Here is an 18959-nt window from a genome sequence, read left to right as displayed (position 1 = left end):
CCCACCGAGCGCTGCTAAACACCCCCACCGCCGAGCCGCGCTGCTGAACACCCCTCACCCCTGCGGAGTGCCCCTGCTGCGCCGCCACCCCCCCCCGGAGCGCCGCTGCCGAATCCCCCCCCCAGCCGCCAAAACAAAAACAACCAACCCCATCCCCAGCGCCCCAACCGACCCCCCCCCCCCGCAAACCAAAAAACCCTGAGCACCCCCCGCCACCCCAAGATTGGCAGCCCCTTACCAGGTGCCGCCCCAAGCACATGCTTGGTCGGCTGGTGCCTGGAGCCAGCCCTGTGTCCTGGGCCCTGCGTGAGGCAGGGCGCATGGGAGCCGCAGTGCGGGGACATGCAGTGATGGGCTGTCTCGTAGCGCAGACACAAAGGGCAGAGCAAAGGTTGTGTGGTCAGTTCTACTTCTGGCATTTCCAAACTTGGGAGTGCTCGCCTTCCCGCCTTAGGCATGTTCTTCTGATACACCTTTGTGAGGCATTCGGTCCCTGAGAGCATCCCGCCTGGGGTTTGGCCTTGCCCCACAGGGACGTGGGGGGTGGGCACAGCTCCCCAACTGCTCAGGTGGGCTGTGGATGCTCTCTGGGGGCGGTTTGCTCGCTCCTCACGGGCACCAGACCCGCAGGAGGCTGGGGGGCAGGGAAGAGGCTGTGGAGGTGTGAAGGGGCACTGCAGAGGGGTTTGACGGGAGGCTGGGCACAGGCTGGGGTGGAGCGAGATTTTGGGTGTAGTGGGGACCCTGGGGCAGGACCCATATGTGAGAGAGAGAGAGCCTGGGTCGTAACATGATGAAGGGCAGAGTACCATGGATTCAAGGCTTGGTAGTGACAGACATTGAGGCTGTGTGGTTGACTCATGGACCGAAGAGCGGGGTTGAGCACATGCTGTGCTGGTGTATTAGATGGGCAGACTGTGTGTTGGGTGATCTTAGAATATCAGGGTTGGAAGGGACCTCAGGAGGTCATCTAGTCCAACCCCCTGCTTAAAGCAGGATCAACCCCAACTAAATCATCCCAGCCAGGGCTTTGTCAAGCCTGACCTTAAAAACACCTATGGAAGGAGATTCCACCACCTCCCTAGGTAACCCATTCCAGTGCTTCACCACCCTCCTAATGAAAATTTTTTTCCTAATATCCAACCTAGACCTCCCCCACTGCAACTTGAGACAGTTGCTCCTTGTTCTGTCATCTGCTACCACTGAGAACAGTCTAGATCCATCCTCTTTGGAACACCCCTTCAGGTAGTTGAAGGCTGCTATCAAATCCCCCCTCACTCTTCTGCAGACTAAATAAACCCAGTTCCCTCAGCCTCTCCTGGTAAGTCATGTGCTCCAGCTCCCTAATCATTTTCGTTGCCCTCCGCTGGACTCTCTCCAATTTGTCCACATCCTTCTTGTAGTGTGGGGCCCAAAACTGGACACAGTATTCCAGATGAGGCCTCACCAATGTTGAATAAAGGGGAATGATCACGTCCCTCGATCTGCTGGCAATGCCCCTACTTATACAGCCCAAAATGCCATTCGCCTTCTTGGCAACAAGGGCACACTGTTGACTCATATCCAGCTTCTCGTCCACTGTAACCCCTAGGTCCTTTTCTGCAGAACTGCTGCCTAGCCACTCAGTCCCTAATCTGTAGCAGTGCTGGTGTGTTAGATGGGTGGTCGGGTGCAGGAGACACCGGGCGGATGGGTGTGCACAGAGGCTGTGCTGGTGTATTAGATGGGAGGACTGTGTGTTGGGTGGTCAGGTGTAGGAGACACTGAGCGGATGGATGTGCTCAGATTGTGCTGGGGTATTAGAGGGGCAGACTGTGTGTTGGGTGATAGGGTGTAGGAGATACTGGGCAGATGGGTGTGCATAGATTTTGCTGATGTGTTAGATGGGCAGACTGTGTGTTGGGTGGTCGAGTGTAGGAGACACCGGGCGGGTGGGTATGCACAGATCATGGTGATGTATTAGATGGGCACACTGTGTTGGCTTGTTGGGTGTACGAGACACTGAGCAGATGGGTGTGCATAGAGGTTGTGCTGGTGTATTAAATGGGAAGACTTTGTGTTGGGTGGTTGGGTGTAGGAGACACCAGGTGGGCGGGTGTGCACACAAGCTGTGTTGGTGTATTAGATTGGCAGATTGTGTGTTCGGTGGTCGGGTATAGGAGATACCGGGCGAATGGGTGTGCTCAGATTGTGCTGGGGTATTAGATGGGCAGACTGTGTGTTGGGTGGTCTGGTGTAGGGGACACTGGGTGTATGAGTGTGCACAGATTGTGCTGGTATGTTAGATGGGCAGACTGTGTTTGGTGATCGGGTGTAGGAGACACCGGGCAAGTGGGTGTGCACTGATTGTGCTTGTGTATTAGATGGTCAGACTGTGTTGTGTGGTTGGGTGTAGGAGACATGGGGCAGACAGGTGTTCACAGAGGCTGTGTTGGTGTATTAAATGGGCAGACTGTGTGTTCGCTGGTTGAGTGTAGGAGATACCTGGCGGATGGGTGTGCTGGGGTATTAGAGGGACAGACTGTGTGTTGCATGGTTGGGTGTAGGAGACACTGGGTAGATGGATGTGCACACAAACTGTGCTGCTGTATTAAATGGGCAGACTTTGTGTTCAGTGGTTGGGTGTAGGAGATACCAGGCGGATGGGTGTGCTCAGATTGTGCTGGGGTATTAGAGGGGCAGACTGTTTGTTGGATGGTCGGCTGCAGGAGACGGCGGGTGGGTGTGCTGAAATTGTGCTGGTGTATTAGATAGGCAGACTGTGTATTGCGTGATTGGGTGAAGGAGATACTGGGAGGATGGATGTACACAGATTGTGCTATTGTGGTAGATGGGCAGACTGTGTGTGGGTGGTCAGATGTAGGAGACACCAGGTGGACGGGTGTATGGGCAGAGTGTGTTGGGTGATGGGTGTAGGAGACACTGGACGTATGGGTGTTCACAGATTGTGCCGGTGTATTATATGGGCAGAGTGTGTTGGGTGGTTGGGTGTAGGACACATTGAGTAGATAGGTGTGCACAGAGGCTGTGCTGGTGTATTAGATGGGCAGACTTCGTGTTGGGTGGTCAGGTGTAGGAGACACTGGGTGGACGGGTGTGCACAGGGGCTAGACTCCTGAATGAGGGTCAGGCTTCATGGTAGGGTGTCTCTGCATCTGTGGATGCATTGGGGTCGCTGGTGCGTTCCATGGCTACTGCAGCAGGGTGTGCAAGGGCAGAGCTGGCGTGGGGATCTGGGCTCTGACGCTCTCCTTCTCTGCAGGAGCTGATGTCTGCTGGCAGGAAGGAGAAGTCTAGGATGGCAGAGGAGAGTTCAAGTGGTAGCAGCAGCTCCCCTAGCCCTGGGGACACTCTCCCTTGGAACCTGGCCAAGCACCAGAGGACGAAAAGAACCAAGTCGTCCTCGGGCAGCGGGACCGTGCTGGACCCGGCGGAGAGAGCCGTGATCCGCATCGCAGGTAGGGTGCTCGTGATGCCAGTGGAGGGTTGGAATGTGCTTTATGTGGGCAGAGGGTCATAGTTCTCCCCCTCTGGACGTGGTGAGAGACAGCTGCTGTGTGAACAGTGCAGCCTGATTGGCAGATCACCAGCAGCCATTGTGATTGGGGGACCGTCCCCCCGTGGGTGTGTTTCTAGTGGGATCTGGTCTTAGCCCAGCGCTATTCAGTATCTGTCAATCATCTGGGAGAAAAGAGACAATCACTGCTGGTAACATTTGCACCCACACCAAGTTGCTGGTGTGGTAAATACAGGGACAGACAGTCTGGATCGTTTGGTGTGGCAGGTTCCTCTGAACCGCACACGTTTAATCCACGTGGGGGCCTGTTGTGTGTCTGCGCAGGGTCACATGACTGGGAACAGAGCCCATGGGCCCCATGTGTCAGATTGGGGGCTGGCTGCTGCAATGCACGTAGGGGGCGTGAACCTGAGCTCCCCGCGCGATGCTGGGGCTATAATGTGAACGTGATCCTGGGAACCATCGAGTAGTGCACGGCGGTGGTGTGACCCCTGTGTGTGGCATTAGTGGGCTCATCCCTGGGCCTGGGCCTGGTGGTGGCACTTCAACAAGGATGTTGGCAAACTGGGAAGGATTCAGAAAAGCTCTACGAGGCTGGTGTGTGGGGTGGAATTCGGCTGCACAGGGCGAGACTAAAGAAACTCCGTCCAGTTAGCTCATCCAAGAGATGTTTCAGAGGTGACTTGGCCGGTTTCTGGTGGCAGACGGCTCTTTAGTCTGGCTGTAAAAGGCAGAATGAGATTTGATGTTGGGAAGTTCAGCCTAGCCAGAAGGTGCAATTTCCTGTCAGTCAGGGGACTTCACCACTGGAACAGCTCACCTAGGGAAATTTAGGCTTATACAATGTGCAGGTGACACCGAGCTGGGCGGGGTTGCAAGCACGTTGGAGGGCAGGATTAGAATTCAAAAGGCCCTTGACAAATAGGAGAATTGGTCTGAAATCAGCAAGATGAAATTCAATCGACAAGTGCCAAGTATTTCACGTAGGAAGGAAAAATCAGATGCACAGCTACAAACTGGGGAGTATCTGGCTGAGTGGAGAACTGCTGAACAGGATCTGGCGGTTATAACGGGTCGCAAACCGAATCTGAGCTGTCAGTGGTAGTGTTGTTGAGCTGTGGAGGGCCCAGGGTAGGAGAGAGAGAAGGTGGGTGAGGTAATGTTTTTACTGGGTGGGGATCAGTCGTTCTCCGTGGCCGCTGCTTTCCCACTCTCAGGGGCTAAGCTCTGGAACAGGCGTCTCAGGGAGGTTGTGGGGTCCCTGCATTGTTGGTGGTTTTTAAGAACAGGTTGGACAAACACCTGCCAGGGCTGGTCTAGGGTTACTTGGCCCTGCCTCAGCGTGGGGGGCTGGACTTGACAATCTCTTGAGGTCCCTTCAGCCCCACGGTTCTGTGATTCCGGGATGGAGGATTCTCCATTGCTCGGAGACTGAATGTCCCTGCTGTGGCTCAGTTCGGAGTCCCGGGTTTGCTGCAGGAGTCGCTGGTGAGGGGTTCTGGGCTGTGGCTGGGAAGAAGGTTTGGGGGCTGGGGTGGAGAATCAGCTGAACGTGATCCGTATGTGACGCTGGGGCCAAAGGGCTAATGGGATCTATGGATGCATAAACGGGGAATCTCGAGGAGGAGCAGAGAGGTTATTTCACCTCTGTGTGTGGCCCTGGGGCAAGCGCTGCTGGGATCCTGGGGCCAGTTCTGGTGCCCACAGTTCAAGAAGGACGTTGATAAATTGGGGAGGGATCAGAGAAGAGCCCCGAGGGTGATTAAAGGGTTAGAAACCTGCCTTAGAGCAAGAGACACCAGGGGCTCAGTCTCCTCAGCTTAACAAGGAGCAGGTCAAGGGGCGATGTGATCGCAGGCGTGGGGAACAGAGATTAACAACAGGCTGCTGACTGTAGCACAGGACGGTCTAAGAGATCCAGTGGCTGGAAGCGGAAGCTAGACTCGTTCAGACCGGAAATAAGGCCTAGATTTTTAACAGTGGGAGTAACTAACCAATGGGACAGCGTCCCCAGGGTGGTGGGGGAGTCTCCAGCACTGGCAACATGTGAATCCAGACGGGCTGTTTGTCTCCACGCTCTGCTCCAGGAGCTGTTGTGGGGCAGGGCTTGGGTCCGTGCGACATGGAGGGGTCAGACCGGATGGTCACAGTATGCCCTTCTGGCCTTAAACTCCATGAACAGAATCTACAAATATCCGGGCCATGGTGTGGGAACATAAGAGCGGCCATACTGGGCCAGAGCACAGACCAACTAGCCCAGTCTCCCGTTTCCAGCACTAGTCTGTATCAGAGTTTCAGAGGAAGAAAAGAGAACAGAGCAATTATGGAGTGACCCACCCCTGTTTTCCACTCCCAGCTTCTGCCAGTCAGAGGTTGCCCCAAACATGGGATTTCATCCCTGACCATCTTTGCCATCACAACATCCCATGGCAGTGAGTTCCCTAGGTTAGTTGTGCATTGGGTGAAAAAATATTTCCTCTTGTTTTGTATTAAACCTGCTGCCTGTTAATTGCGGGTGACATCTGTGTTTTTGTGTTGTGGGAAAGGTTAAATAACTCTTCTCTAGGCACCTTCTCCACCCCAGTCATGATTTTATAGTCCTCTGCCTTACCCCCTGTTAGTCATCGCTTTTCCAAGCTAAGCAGTCCCAGGTTTTGTAATCTCTCCTTGTATAGAAGCCGTTCCATACCCCTAATCATTTTTGTTGTCCTTCTCCGAACCTTTTCCAATTCCAATATATCTTTTTTGAGATGGGGAGACCACATCTGCACGCAGTGTTCAAGATATGGACATACCATGGATCTATATAGAGGCAATATGATATTTTCTGTCCTATTATCTATCCCTTCCCTAATGATTCCCAACATTCTGTTTGCTTTTTGACTGTGGCTGCACATTGAGTGGATGTTTTCAGAGAACTATCCACAGTGACTCCAAGATCTCTTTCCTGAGTGGTGACAGCTCATTGAGGGCCCATCATGGTGTACGTCTCGTTGGGATGATGTTTTCCAGAGGGGGCAATGAGGGGGATGGGGGTGTCACTGCACTGCGGGGGCTGTGGGGGGCAATGAGGGGGATGGNGGGGGGGGGCCGCGGGGGCACAGGGCTGTGGGGAGCCGGCCGTGCCAGCCTTGCAGCAGCTCCTATTACAAGGAGCCAGGGACGTGCTCTGAGTGGGGGCTCCCTCTGCCCAGCCAGGGCCCCTCGGGGGGGAGCCGGCGGCTGGAGCTCTCTGGGGGGAAGCCCATGGGGGTGCGTCTGGGGGGGGGGGGGGCACGGGCGGGGGCACCTCGTGGGGCACAGCAGGGTAAGTTGTGGGGGGCCCAGTGCCCTGGCTCCTGTGCAGAGCACCCCCTGCCGCCAGGGACACCCCGGGAAAGCTGCTCCCGGGGGCGCCTGCAGGGTGGCCAGCCCCTCACCGCCCTGGGTTGGGGTTTGCCCAGGGTCTCCCTGTAGTGACAGCAGCTGCCATTAGGGGGCCCCCTGACACTAAGCAAAGGGGGTGTGGAGGCCGTGCACCCCGGCGCCCGCCTCTGCCAGCCAGCGGGTGTGTGGGAGCCCAGCTTGTCCCCTGGCCCCGTGCCCCAGCCCCGTGCCCCAGCCCGGCTTGTCCCGCAGCCCGGCCCCGTGCCCCAGCCCTGAGAGCTCGGGACGTTTCCACCAGGAGTGTAGGGCCGGTGCCCGCGGGGGTCAGCCACTGTCGCCCCCAGCCAGCACTTGGCCTTCGGAAGCACCCAGCTGGGGCCCTGTGCGGGGCGCTGGACGGCCCCTCCCCCTGGGCCCTGTGGGCCACATCTCCCTGTGCCAGGCCGGGGGTGGGGGGGACGTGGGGCAGGCCCACCCCAGGGCCAGAGGACGCACGGGGTAGACAGGCCGATCCCAGCCCCCACATGTCCAGCTGTGCCAGGCCCGCTGGGGGGTCAGACACGGGCAGCCTAGCAGCAGCTCAGGTTTTGTGGCACCGTCTCGCTGCCCTTCCAGCTGGAAGTGGTGCCTGGTGCCAGCGCCTGCACAGAGCTCCCCGATCCCTGGCGCCAGGGCCCGCTCCACCCTGCGCCCCCCAGGGGGCCGCACTCCCCCGACAGCCCCAGAGATGTGGGGGAGAGACAGCCGGCGGGGGGCGTGGAGCAGGGCTGCGTAAGGTTGGGGGTGGCGAAAGGGACCATTTGGGTGGTGTGACGAAGTGGGACTGTTCTTACTGTTTTCCTCAGTTTCCCCTATGCAGTTCTTAAGTGTCTAGGGGGTGGGATAAGGGTGTATGGTTGCTGCAGAGCAAAGGGCCAGTGCACATAAATGCCCGACACTCTGTCTCCTAGCAACTGATGGCCTGGGCCCCTCCTCTGCAAAGGTGCCAACTGAAGGTGTTGGAGACAAAGAGATCAGGTGATCTCCTGGCCTGGGAAAGAGACAAAGCCCAGAGAGGGAGGGGCTGGAGTGGTTTTCGGTTTGGAGCTGGCTGGCGATGGGAAGGGAGGGCAGACGGGGGTTTGCCTCGCTAGGCCCCAGAATGGACCCGGCTGAGGGGTCCCGTTTGCTGGACCTACAAGCTCTGTTTTAGACCATGTTCCTGTCGTCTAATAAACCTCTGTGTTACTGGCTGGCTGAGAGTCATGTCTCTCAGGGGGTGCAGGACCCTCTGGCTTCCCCAGGATCCCGCCGGGGCGGAGTCGCTGTGGGAAGCACACGGAGGGGCATATGCTGAGTGCTCCCAGGAGAGACCCAGGAGGTGAAGCCGTGTGAGCTTCTTGCCCTGAAGACAGTCTGCTCCGAGGGAGAGGAGGCTCCCCAAAGTCCTGACTGGCTTTGTGGGGAGCAGTTCCAGAGCATCGCCCGGGGACTCCGTGACAGGTGGAAGGTCCTGGAGAAGCCCCCGGCACCGGGATGGGGACTGGGAGTCACCCCCCTGGGGTGTGGGCTCATTTCAGACCAGGATGGGCAGAGCCCAGGGACCGGGGCAGAGGGCCCCCAGGCCAGACATGCCCAGGCCCCAGGGACTGACCAGATGGGCCCATGGGGTTTCCTCAGCTCCAGTCAATGTGAGGGGGGAGGTCTCCCTGCAGCCCCCGGCCCCCCAGGATGCCCTCGCACTGGTTGAAGGTGCAGCACCCTGATGCCCATGTGGCCCACAAAGCGTCTGGCCGGCGCCTGGCACGGCTGAGAGCTGCGCTGTGGGGCTCTGGGGATGGGCCGCGCTGCACCGGGGCCGCGGCTGCTACACGCAGGACAGACGGGCAGTGGGAACAAGTCAGCCAACAGCTCCGCATCCAGAGCCCGTGACCCCCGGCCCTGCAGGGGGCACGCCGACCCCCCGCAGCCCACCGGGAGGGCAGAGCCCCCTGCTACAGCCTGGGAGGGGGCGTCTCCAGCCCTGCCCCATCTGCGGGGGGCGTTGTGGGGATAAGGCCTGAGGCCCGGGACAGGGCCTGGCCCAGCCAAAGCAGCTGGTGACCTCAGAAGCACTGAGTCACCCGGGGTGGGGGCGGAGCTCTAAGGGGGGCTGTGGGAGGGGCTCTGACCGGTAAGGAGGGGACTGGGGGTGGGGCTCTAACCTCTGGGGGGGGCGGAGCTGATGGGGGCGCTCTGAGTGGTAGGGGCGGGGCTGGCACTGGGAGCTGTGGGTGTGTGTGTGTGTGTGGGGGCTCTGACCTGTACCGGTGTGGGGCTGTGGGGAGAGCCAGGCTGTGACTGGTATGGGTGGGGCTGTGTGGGGCGGGGCTCTGACCAATATGAGGGGCACTGGGGCCTGTGGGGGTGAGGCAAACCTTTTACTGATATGGGGGCACTCGGGACTATAAGAGGGGCTCTGACCAGGATGGGGGGCACTGGGGGCTGTGGGGGGGGGCAAACCTTTTACTGATATGGGGGCACTGGGGACTGTAAGAGGGGCTCTGACCAGGATGGGGGGCACTGAGGGCTGTGGGGGGCGGGGCTCTGACTGGTGTGGGTGTGGGCACTGGAGGCTGTGGGGGGCGGGGCTCTGACTGGTGTGGGTGGGGCACTGGGGGCTGTGGGGGGCGGGGCTCTGACTGGTGTGGGTGTGGGCACTGGGGGCTGTGGGGGGCGGGGCTCTGACTGGTGTGGGTGGGGAACTGGGGGAATGGTGCTTTGACTGGAACTGGGATGGGGCTCTGTGGGGGAGTGGGCCTGTGAGTGGTATGGGCGGGGTGGGGCTCGCGGAGGTGGCTCTGCGTGGTGCAGGCACTGTGGGGCAGGGGCTATCTCTGGGTGGGCTTGGTGCCTTCAGTTCTGTGGGTGGTTCTGCGTGGGGTGACAGGGTCTGCACCCCGAGTGAGCACTGGAGTGAGGGGGGCTGGGGGGCTCCCTGGTGGGGGGCTTCTTGCCCCGCATCCCAGATGCCCTGGTCCTGGGGGGTTTGCCATCGAGCTCCTGGCAGGGTCTGCCAGTGTCTGCCTAGGTGCTGGGTGAGCCAGCGCAGTGGGGTGGGTTTATCTGTGCTTTCCCCCTGTGGCCTGGTGCCCTGCAGTGGGGTGGGGTGGGGGGAGCTTGCTCTGGGCTGCGGTGCATGTGTGGGGGTTGGTGGAGGGGTGAGGGGAGGGGTGTGCTGTGGGGTGGGGGTCTGTGCTGGGGGGCGGGGTAGGCTGCATGCATCGTGGGGGGAGGGGCAGGGAGTGCTCTGGGCTGTGGTGCATGTGTATGTGCTGTGGGGCGGGGGTCTGTGTTGGGGAGGTGGGGGCGGGGGGTTCCCAGGTGCGTGTGTGTGGGTTGGTGGAGGGGTGTGCTGTGGGGTGGGGGACTGTGCGTGGGGGCGGGGGGTGCCCAGGTGTGTGTGTGGGGGTTGGTGGTGGGGTGAGGGGAGGGGTGCACCGTGGAGCGGGGGCATGCGCCGTGGGGGGAGGGGCAGGGGGTGATAGCAGCTCAGGCGTGGGACCGATCCGGCTCAGGGCCCGGCGCAGCGACGCCGCAGCGAGGGATTTCCCCAGGGTTGTGGGTGGCATGGACCCTGCGTGGCTGCAGCCTCCCTGCACCAGTCCCCGAGTGCCAGGCAGAGCTGGGTCCCCACTGGCTCCGGCCTGTCCACGCCCCGGTCGGGCAGCATGGCCCTGGACCAGCCCCTCTGCCCTTGAGCAGTGCCCGCAGTGCCATCCTGTGTGCTGTGCCTGTGGGCAGTGGCCGGCATGTCCCTGGCGGTGAATGAATTCCCTCCGCGCTATTTCTGTCGGGCGCCAGGCTCTGTCCCTCCCTCCTGCTGAGCCCTTCGTACCAGATTGGGTTACCCGAGGCTTTGGGCAGCTAAATTTAGGGCTGATGCTCCCTCCTCCCGTGTGGGGCTCCCGCCTCCACCTGGTTCTCCCAGTGACTCACCAACGTTCCTGGCACAGGGACGGGCACCTGGCCCGTCGGCCTCCCGCTGCCTGACTTGGAGCAGCTGCAAATGAGATGCCGTCCCGGAGCCAGATGGGGGCCCGACAGCTCAGAATAGCAGTGAGTCACCCTGCAAATCCCAGCCCGTGGCAGTCACCGGCCTGGGGCGCAGGGGCTCGGCCAGATACACCTTGCTGCAGAGCCTGCGCACCGACTGCACCGGCCCCCAGCTCTGCCCTCGCCGGCCGGGTCCCTGGCACAGCTGGGGCAGGGCACGGGTACCTGCCAGGGGTTTTGCTTGTGCATTGGGGGCGCCCAGCGCCCTGGCATGCGGTGGCTGGCGCCATGAGCCCATGCGTGCACACGGGCCGTGGCAGCGAGGCCGGCGCATGCCCAGGAGCCGGGCAGAGCAGAGGCTGTGTCCTGGCCAGTGGCATCCGTGCTGGGGAGTGGGGGTGTCGGGCCCTGCCGTGGGGACGAGGGGAATCTGAGCGCAGGGAGGGGGCAGCTGGAAACGTGGCAGGGCCTGCGTTCAGAGACGGGGCTTTACAAATCCCCCGGGTCGCCTGGCTGCCGGGGACAAGCCGGGGGTGAATGCGCCGCATGATAAAAGGATGTGGTCCCTTCCAAAGGAGCCTCACGCACTACGTGTGCAGCCCAGCCAGGTCCGGGAGCCACCGATGGCCAGGGAGCTCGGGGAAAGGGCCGTGCAAGTGGATTCACTGCCACAGGATTCAGCCTGGCTTGGACGCAGCAGGGGAGGAGGAGCAAAGGCATTTCCAGCTACCCTGGCAGAGCTGCGGGGCGGGGGAGGAGCTGGGGGGGGTCTGTGGGGGGAGCTGCAGGTGAAGGGCACTGGCTCCTCGGTGGGGTGCAGGCTGCGGGGGTCTGGTGAGCAAAGTGGAGTTGCCATTCGCCCTAGGAGGAAATCGGGAAGGGGGGGCAGACAGACAGAGCCGGATGCTCGGACAGCCACTGAGCGGCAGAGGCCGGGCGATTGGCCCCGAGGCGCGTTCCCGTCCCCCAGCGCTCAGCCGCGGGCGCTCTAGGGCTGCCATGATCTGTGCCGGGAGCTCTGTTCTGCAGGCTCCTGCATCTCCAGCTCGCTGCGACCAGGCCGGCATGGGGGCGGGGGGCACCCACCAGCCTGTGCTGCCCCAAGCCCCCGAGGCCTGTGTTCCGGTGCCAGGATGCTGGGCTTCGTCCTTTGTTCCCGACAGCGCCGTGTCTGTGACTGGCCTGTCCCCAATTCCCTCTGCTGCGTCAGCTGCATGTGTCGTCTGGCTGGGCTGCCCAGCCGCCCTGTGCGTTAGCCGTGGGCGGCCGCGCTGCACCCCCGAGCTGGCTGCATCCAGTGGCTGGGCAGCGGTCGCTAGGCCGGCTCACGGCTCTGGGTGCTCTGAAGGGCCGTGGGTCCTGGCCTGTCTGGGGCCGGGGGATAATTCCCCATCGGACTCTGTCTGGGCCATCCCCGGCTCGCTGGGCTTGGGGGCGGGGCGGGCTGGATGTCCCGCCGCACCCTGGATGGTGAAGTGGGTCAGAGGTGCGTATGGGGAGCCCTGGCTTGTGCCCCTCCCTCCGAGTGATACGGGGCTCGGCCCTGCTCCCTTCCTGCAGTGCTGTACAGTGGGTGCTGTGCCGGGGCGAGGGGCTCAGCACCCCCTTTATCCTGGCTTTGCCCCGCAGGGGGCAGGCCGCGTGGGCCGGCTCCTCCCAGCCCTGGAGCCGTGGGCGGCTGTTCCTTTAAGGGGTAGGGCCAGGCCGGCTGGAATGTCAGTCCAGCAGCTGGGCTGGGCTGGGCTCTCACGGTCCATGCCTGCCAGCCCCAGCCCCTGCTCGGCACCCATGAGAGACACCAGGAGCTCTCGCTGCGCTGACCCATGGCCGCTTTCAGCCTCGGCAGCCTGCCCCCCAACCCGGAGGAGAAGGACTTTATCCAAGCCTATGAGGAGGTGCGGGAGAGATACAAAGGTACCAGCTCTGCCCCCCAGCTGGCCCCATGGTGCTCCAGGGGGGGCTGGGGCTCCTGTTCCGAGCGCCTGGGCTGGGCCAGGGGAGCGCCCGTGTGCTTGTTCCCATAATAGGGCATACCAGGCACTGCCGGCAGGAGCCCTTCGTCCGGCGCGGGGCTCGGCTCTGATGGGACCAGCTGCCAGGGCTGGGGTTCGGGCCCAGGGGCGTCTAGGATGAGCCAGGCAGGGCCGTGGGGGGTGGCTGGAGCCAGGCTCTGGGGCCTGGGCTGATGTGGGCAGGCAGGGCTGCCCCCTCTGAGGTGTTCAGGCTGAGCGAGCCAGGGGTGGGCAGGACCCCAGCACCTGCAGCACGCACTGACTTTGGGGACCCGGCGCCAGACACCCGCTGGGCACCAGCTGCCCTGCTGGGCCCACCAGGCCCCATGGCCTCATTCCTGGGCCCAGAGGGCGCCGTGGGGCTGGGGCTGTAAATGCTGGGAAGGCCGGAGCGGCTGTGTCTGGGGCCCAGCTGGGATCCGGGGTGACGTCTGTGGCACAGGAGCTGGCAGCTGCTGTGGGTTTGGGGTCCAGGTGGATCCATTGGCTTGGAGCGGGGAGTGCACTGCATTAATGCTGGGGGGTGCTGTTCCCCCCGGGGGCCCTATGGAAAAGGGGGTTGGCTCTGATAGCTGCCCCATCCTCCCTCTGAGACGCACCTGCAGCAGGCCCAGGGCAGTTCAGGACACGTCTGTGAGATCCTGTTGCAGGGTCCCCCCCTGCCCCGTGTGTGAGACCCTGCTGAGCCCTCTGCAAGGGTCTGGGAGCAGGGGGGGCAGGGGTGTGCGCTGGAGGAACAGGGCCAGGGTGCGTGTGGGGATGGATGGAGGGAGCTCTGGGAGCACGGGGGGGGGGGCAGGAGTGTGCGCTGGGGGGACAGGGCCGGGGTGCGTGTGGGGATGGGTGGAGGGGGCTCTGGTAGCACGGGGGGGCAGGGGTGTGTGCTGGGGGGACAGGGACGGGGTGCATGTGGGGATAGATGGAGGAAGCTCTGGGAGCACGGGAGGGCAGGGGTGTGTGCTGGGGGGGACAGGGCCGGGGTGCGTGTGGGGATAGATGGAGGAGGCTCTGGGAGCATGGGGGGGTAGGGGTGTGCGCTGGGGGGACAGGGCCGGGGTGCATGTGGGGATAGATGGAGGGGGCTCTGGCAGCACGGGAGGGCAGGGGTGTGCGCTGGGGGGACAGGGCCGGGGTGCGTGTGGGGGCTCTGTGGGAGGGCTGGGGTTTGGGAACAGAGCTGCGGTGGGGCGGGTGTCAGACAGGCGCGTGCTGGCTGGGATTACAGGCTCTCTGGAGCCCAGGGCTTTGGGCGCATGTCAATAGCAATGGAATCTCTGTAGCTATTTAAACTCCTCTGGCTTCCCCTAGAGCCCCCCCCCCCCCCAGGCCCCCCCCCCCCCCCCCCCCCCCCCCCCCCCCCCCCCCTGCTGGAGTCCGCCCCTCACCCCAGCCCTGCCCTGGACCTCCCCTCCCAGCCCTGTCCAGGTCTCTGGTTCTGAGCCGCCAGGGCCGTCTCCAGGCTTGACAGATGCAGGGGAGCTGGGGGCTGGCTCTGTGCAAGGGCCACCCCCCCCCCGCCCTCCCAGCCAGGCCTGCCCTTGAAGGGGAAATGCATGTGGCCTGGTCTGCCCCTTCGGGAGGCTGACGGGCAGGCTGCTGCCCCCCAACTCTGGGCTGCTGGGGGGGTGCGGGGCACAGCTGGGCATGAGGGTGTGGATGGGCCCCAGGGAGGGGAACTCCTGGAGGTCCCTGGCTGGGCCAGTCCCGGGATGCAGGTGCCGTTCTGCCTAGAGTGTCTGGAATACGTGGGGAGGGGACAGAGCCCGGTGGGACCCTGGCGGGACCCTGGCAGGGGGAGGCGTGTCGCTGTCAGGGGCTGTGGCTTTCCCAGCCCCGGCCGTGCCCGTGCCCTACTCTGCTGCTGTGCCCCCTGTGCCCGCCCATGGGTATGGAGCGTGGCCCCCAGCTGTGTCTGGCCCTGGGGGGCTGCGTCCTCACCGTGCCCCATCTCTGCCCTATGCGGGAGGGACAGCATGGCGCTGCCCGGGGCTGGCGTGTGCCCGGCTCGTGCTGGCCCTGCAGACTGGGCCCTGCCAGCAGGGTGCGGTCGGAGCCCTAGCAGAGCCGTCTTGCCAAGGGGAGCCCTGAGCCCACCACCCCCGGCTGGCTGAGCGGGGGTCCCCTGCAGGGGTGCCGAGCCGGGTGCCGACGTGGCTGGGGCAGCGCTAGGCTGGCTGCTCCTCCCCCCGGCACTGGCCTCCTCAGGGCTGGAGCAGGGGCTACTGGTCGCAGGTTCAGTCCCCATCCTAGCTCTGTACATTGCTCACACTCAGCTACGGTCTGCTACGCCCGCCTGCCCTGGGGGCACTGCGCTGCCTCGCCGTCCGTCCCGGGCACCCTGCCCTCGGATAACCGGTATCCCCTCTCCGGGTGAGTCCTCGCTGCAGCCCCCCCCCGGGCTCGTGCCTCATGGGCGCTGAGAGGCGCCACTTGGTCTCCTGGTTAAAGTGCTCAGGACTCCTGGGTTCCATGCCTGGCCTGTTGCTGGTCCTGGGGCGGCTCCCTGAGGAGAGGGTGCTGGGGTTGTCACTGCCATTCTGTCTGTGCTTGTGTTCCCGGGTGCTTTGCTTCCCGCCCTGGGGCCAGCGCGGCCGGTCCCCCCGAGGTGAATTCCCCGGGGCTTGGCTGCTGCTGGAGATCCCTGGCAGGCGGTGAGGGGGCGGTGTGCCGTGGCTGTGTGAGCACGGGGACTGGGGACTGGGGGTAGGTGCTGGGGGGAGCTGGAGAGGACCATGGGCCATGCTGGCTGGCAGGGGGAGGAGGTGCCGAGCCCGGCCAGGGCCTTGCAGGGGCAGTGACTGCGGGAGTTGATCCTGCCGAGTGGGCTGTGGAAGGGTGCAGGGCCAGGATGGGGGGGGGATGGCAAGGAGGGGCTGTGGCTAGTTCCCAGCGTGGGCTGAGGCTGGAGCCGCCGGCCTGGCAGCGCCAGCTCCTGAGGCCTCCCAGCCCCCGTTAGGCCTGGTGCACCCCCAGCCTGCAGCCACCAGCCCCGGGGGCAGCTCCACCTCCAGTGCCGACATTGGGGCCAGAGCAGGGCCGAGCTGGGATTCCTCGAGGGAGTCGCCCCCAAAGCTGCTTTGGGACGAAGCTCCGTATCCCCTGCCCTGGCACGGGGAAGCTGCAGGGTAGGCCTGACCCCCTGCCCATCCTCTCCCGCCTGCTGCCCTGTGGGCTCCCAGCAGGGTGGTGTCAGCACAGTGCTACACCCCACGGCTAGCCCTGGCATGGGGCCTCCTGCTCTGGATTTATTACCCTCCTGCAGCACTAGCACAGAGCTGGCACCGGGCAGGGAGTAGCCTGCCAGGACGCAGAGCCCAGCCCTGCAGCGAGGACAGCGTCCCTGGGCGTGCAGGGCCTGGTCCCCGTGGGACGCTGCGGGACCTGTCGTGTCCATGCATGTGCCCTGAGCATGCATGGGGGGAGGGGCAGGGCCTGTGCCCTAGGTGTGTATGGGGTGGTTATGGGGGGAGGTGCAGGGCCTCAAGGACCATTCCTCATGGGTCATGTTCACTGCTCCTCTCTTCCTTGGGGGGGCTCTCTGGGACGTGCTGCCCACTCTCCAGCCCCGGGGCCATTGTCAGCCATGCCCGGTGGGGTCTGCCCCTCCCATTGGGCTGTGGAAGCAGCTCCGCATCTCCAGGCAGAGCTGTGGGGCCAGAGCCAGCCTCCCAGGAACCCTGAGCTCAGAGCCCCCTAACTGTGCCCCGGGTCGGCTCCTGTCCCCTGCTTGGGAGCAAGCAGCTGCCTCCTGCCGGGCCAAGCCCTGGGCCCAGGCTGCCGCCCGGCACAGCAGGACTCTGAGCTGGTACAATGGTGGCCACCCTGCGCCTTGCAGTCATGGTGCTGCCCGTGCCCCACATCGCACCGCTGGGCGCTGAGCTGCTGACAGCTCTGAGGGTGCTCGGGCGAGCTGGCAACGGAGCCGAGCTCTGCGGGGTCCCCAGAGCCCGAGCCGGCTGCCCCGGTCCAGCCGTGGGTTTCTCTTTGCTGTGCAGATCTACCCTGGCAGAGCGGCGGGCGGGGGGCCAGGCCGGAGCGCTTGGGGCTGACTACGACTGGCCCTTAGAGGGGCCATGAATGTACCGGTGCGGGGCCAGGCCCAGAGCCGGGCAGGGTCTGGCTTCTCCAGCGGGTTGTTCTCAGCGAGAGCCTGGGGGCGGGAGGCGTCCTGTGGGGCCAAGCCCCTGTGCGTGCAGGGGGTGCAGGGGACGGGCCCCGTGGGCTCAGCCGGCCCGTGGCACCAGCCATCTCTGGGGCCAGCGCCCACCCTGCTCCGCCCCTGCCGGGCGTAGGCCCCGCGGGCGGCATTTGGAGTTTTCCCCAAACCGAGTGCCCGGGTCGGGGGTCACGGGGAACCCCTCCCTCCCCCCCGTTGCAGGGGCAGTGGGAGGTGCGGGTGCCCTGGCGCAGGGGGGGCGTGGGGGGAGGGGGGGGGGGGGGGGGGAGGGGAGGGGGAGGGGGCGGCGCGTCCCGCGCTGCCGCAGTAGCCGGCGCTCGCAGATCAATGAATGGGCGCAGCCCCGGCCCCGGATTGGCTGGCGCGGGCCCGGGGGGCGGGGCGGGGCGGGGGGCGGAGCCTGGTGGAGCCCCGCCCCCCGGAGCCGGCCCCGCATTGCCGGGCAGGACCGGGAGGCAGCGGCTGCCCGGACCCGCCATGGCCGCGTCCCGCTGCATCCAGCACGAGATCAGCTCGCTGAAAGGTACCGGCCCGGCGTCCCCTGCGCCGCTGCAGCTGGCTCTGGGGTGGGCCCTGGGGCTCGGGGGGCCTGGCCCGGCTGCTGCTCCCGGGGCCTGGGGGGTGCCCCTGCCCCGTGGAGTGGGGCCAGCCCATGCCTCGGTGCCCGGGGGCAGCGGGAGTCCCGGGCGTCGCCCCCTGGGACGGGCCGCGGTCCTGTGCCCGCTTCCAACGCCTGCCCCTGCTGGGCCCCTCTGTGCCCGGTGCCGGGGACCCCAGACCAGCTCGCTGTGCTCCTCCCCAGAGCCGGCAGGACGCTGACCCCGGGGCTGCTGCACTGCGCCAAGCCGGGCCCGGCTCCGGGCATAGCCGCAGCTGGCGATTCAGGGCACCTGTCATCGCCCGGGCACCGAGTGGGGCCCAGCCCCAGCCCCGTCCCCCCAGCGCCAAAGGGGCCGTGGGCTGGGCTGGGCCGCCGTATCCTGTGGCGATGGTGTTTGCTCATGGCCCCTGCCCAGCTGGCTGGGGGTTGCTTGTTGTCACAGGCTGGGGGGTTTCCTGCGGCTGAGGCTGCAAAGGAAGTTGTGTGGAGCGGGGTGTGGGGTGTGGAGCGGGGTGTGGAGCAGGCTGCAGAGAGCGGGGTGTGGGGTGTGGAGCAGGGAACGGGGTGTGGGGTATGGAGCAGGCTGTGTCAGGGGAACAGCTGTGCAGAGCGCCCTGCTTGGGGTCTGGGTCTGGGTCTGGCTTGGCCAGGTGTCCCTGTGGAGCCGAGCCGGCCCAGCCTGAGTTCATTAATGGAGTGCCCGACATGGGGACCCCACTCTGACCCAGGCCCCTCTCCTGGGGGCGACTCTCCCCACTGCGCCCCGAGGGGCTGGGGCTCCAGCCGGTGCCTGTCTCAGAGACTGGGGGGGAATGTCTAGACCTGAGCACCCTCTGGCCCCAGTACAGACACCAACTCATCCAGCTGTGTCTAGATAAGGGAGATAGCATCAAGGACTGGGGGGCATTGGGGGGGGGGGGGGCTGCAGATCAGGATTGAGAGGCACCAGCAGAGCTGTGGGAAGCCCAAGGTTGGGTTAGCAGGGGGCTGTGGGTTGGGATTGAAGGGCACCGGCAGAGCTGGGGGTCAGGGAGCGGAGGGCTGGGATATTGGGACTGTGGGTGGGGACTGAGGGGCACTGGCAGAGCTGGGGGGACAGACTAGGATATCGGGGCTGCTGGTGGGGACTGAGGGGCACTGGCAGAGCTGGGGCTCAGGGAGTCCAGGGCTGGGCTTGCAGGCATCCGTGGGTGGGGACTGAGGGGTGTTGGCAGAGCTGGGGGAGGCTGACCAGGGCTGGGCTAGCAGGGGGTGTGGGTCGGGATTGAGGGG

At 64.2% G+C, this 18959-nt stretch overlaps 1 protein-coding gene across 1 annotated transcript in view; it reads left to right on the top strand.

Moving 5' to 3' along the window:
* Positions 1–18959, top strand: part of PLEC (plectin) — a 146049-nt gene that overhangs the window by 24186 nt on the left and 102904 nt on the right. Inside the window, exon 4 of the mRNA XM_034759608.1 lies at positions 3263–3458. Within this exon, the coding sequence (XP_034615499.1) occupies positions 3263–3458 (196 nt within the window). The remainder of the gene's footprint in view (positions 1–3262; positions 3459–18959) is intronic.

This window comes from Trachemys scripta, chromosome 2 (genome assembly GCF_013100865.1).
Source record: "Trachemys scripta elegans isolate TJP31775 chromosome 2, CAS_Tse_1.0, whole genome shotgun sequence".
Lineage (NCBI taxonomy): Eukaryota > Metazoa > Chordata > Testudines > Emydidae > Trachemys > Trachemys scripta.
This window is presented reverse-complemented; position numbering and strand designations above follow the sequence as displayed.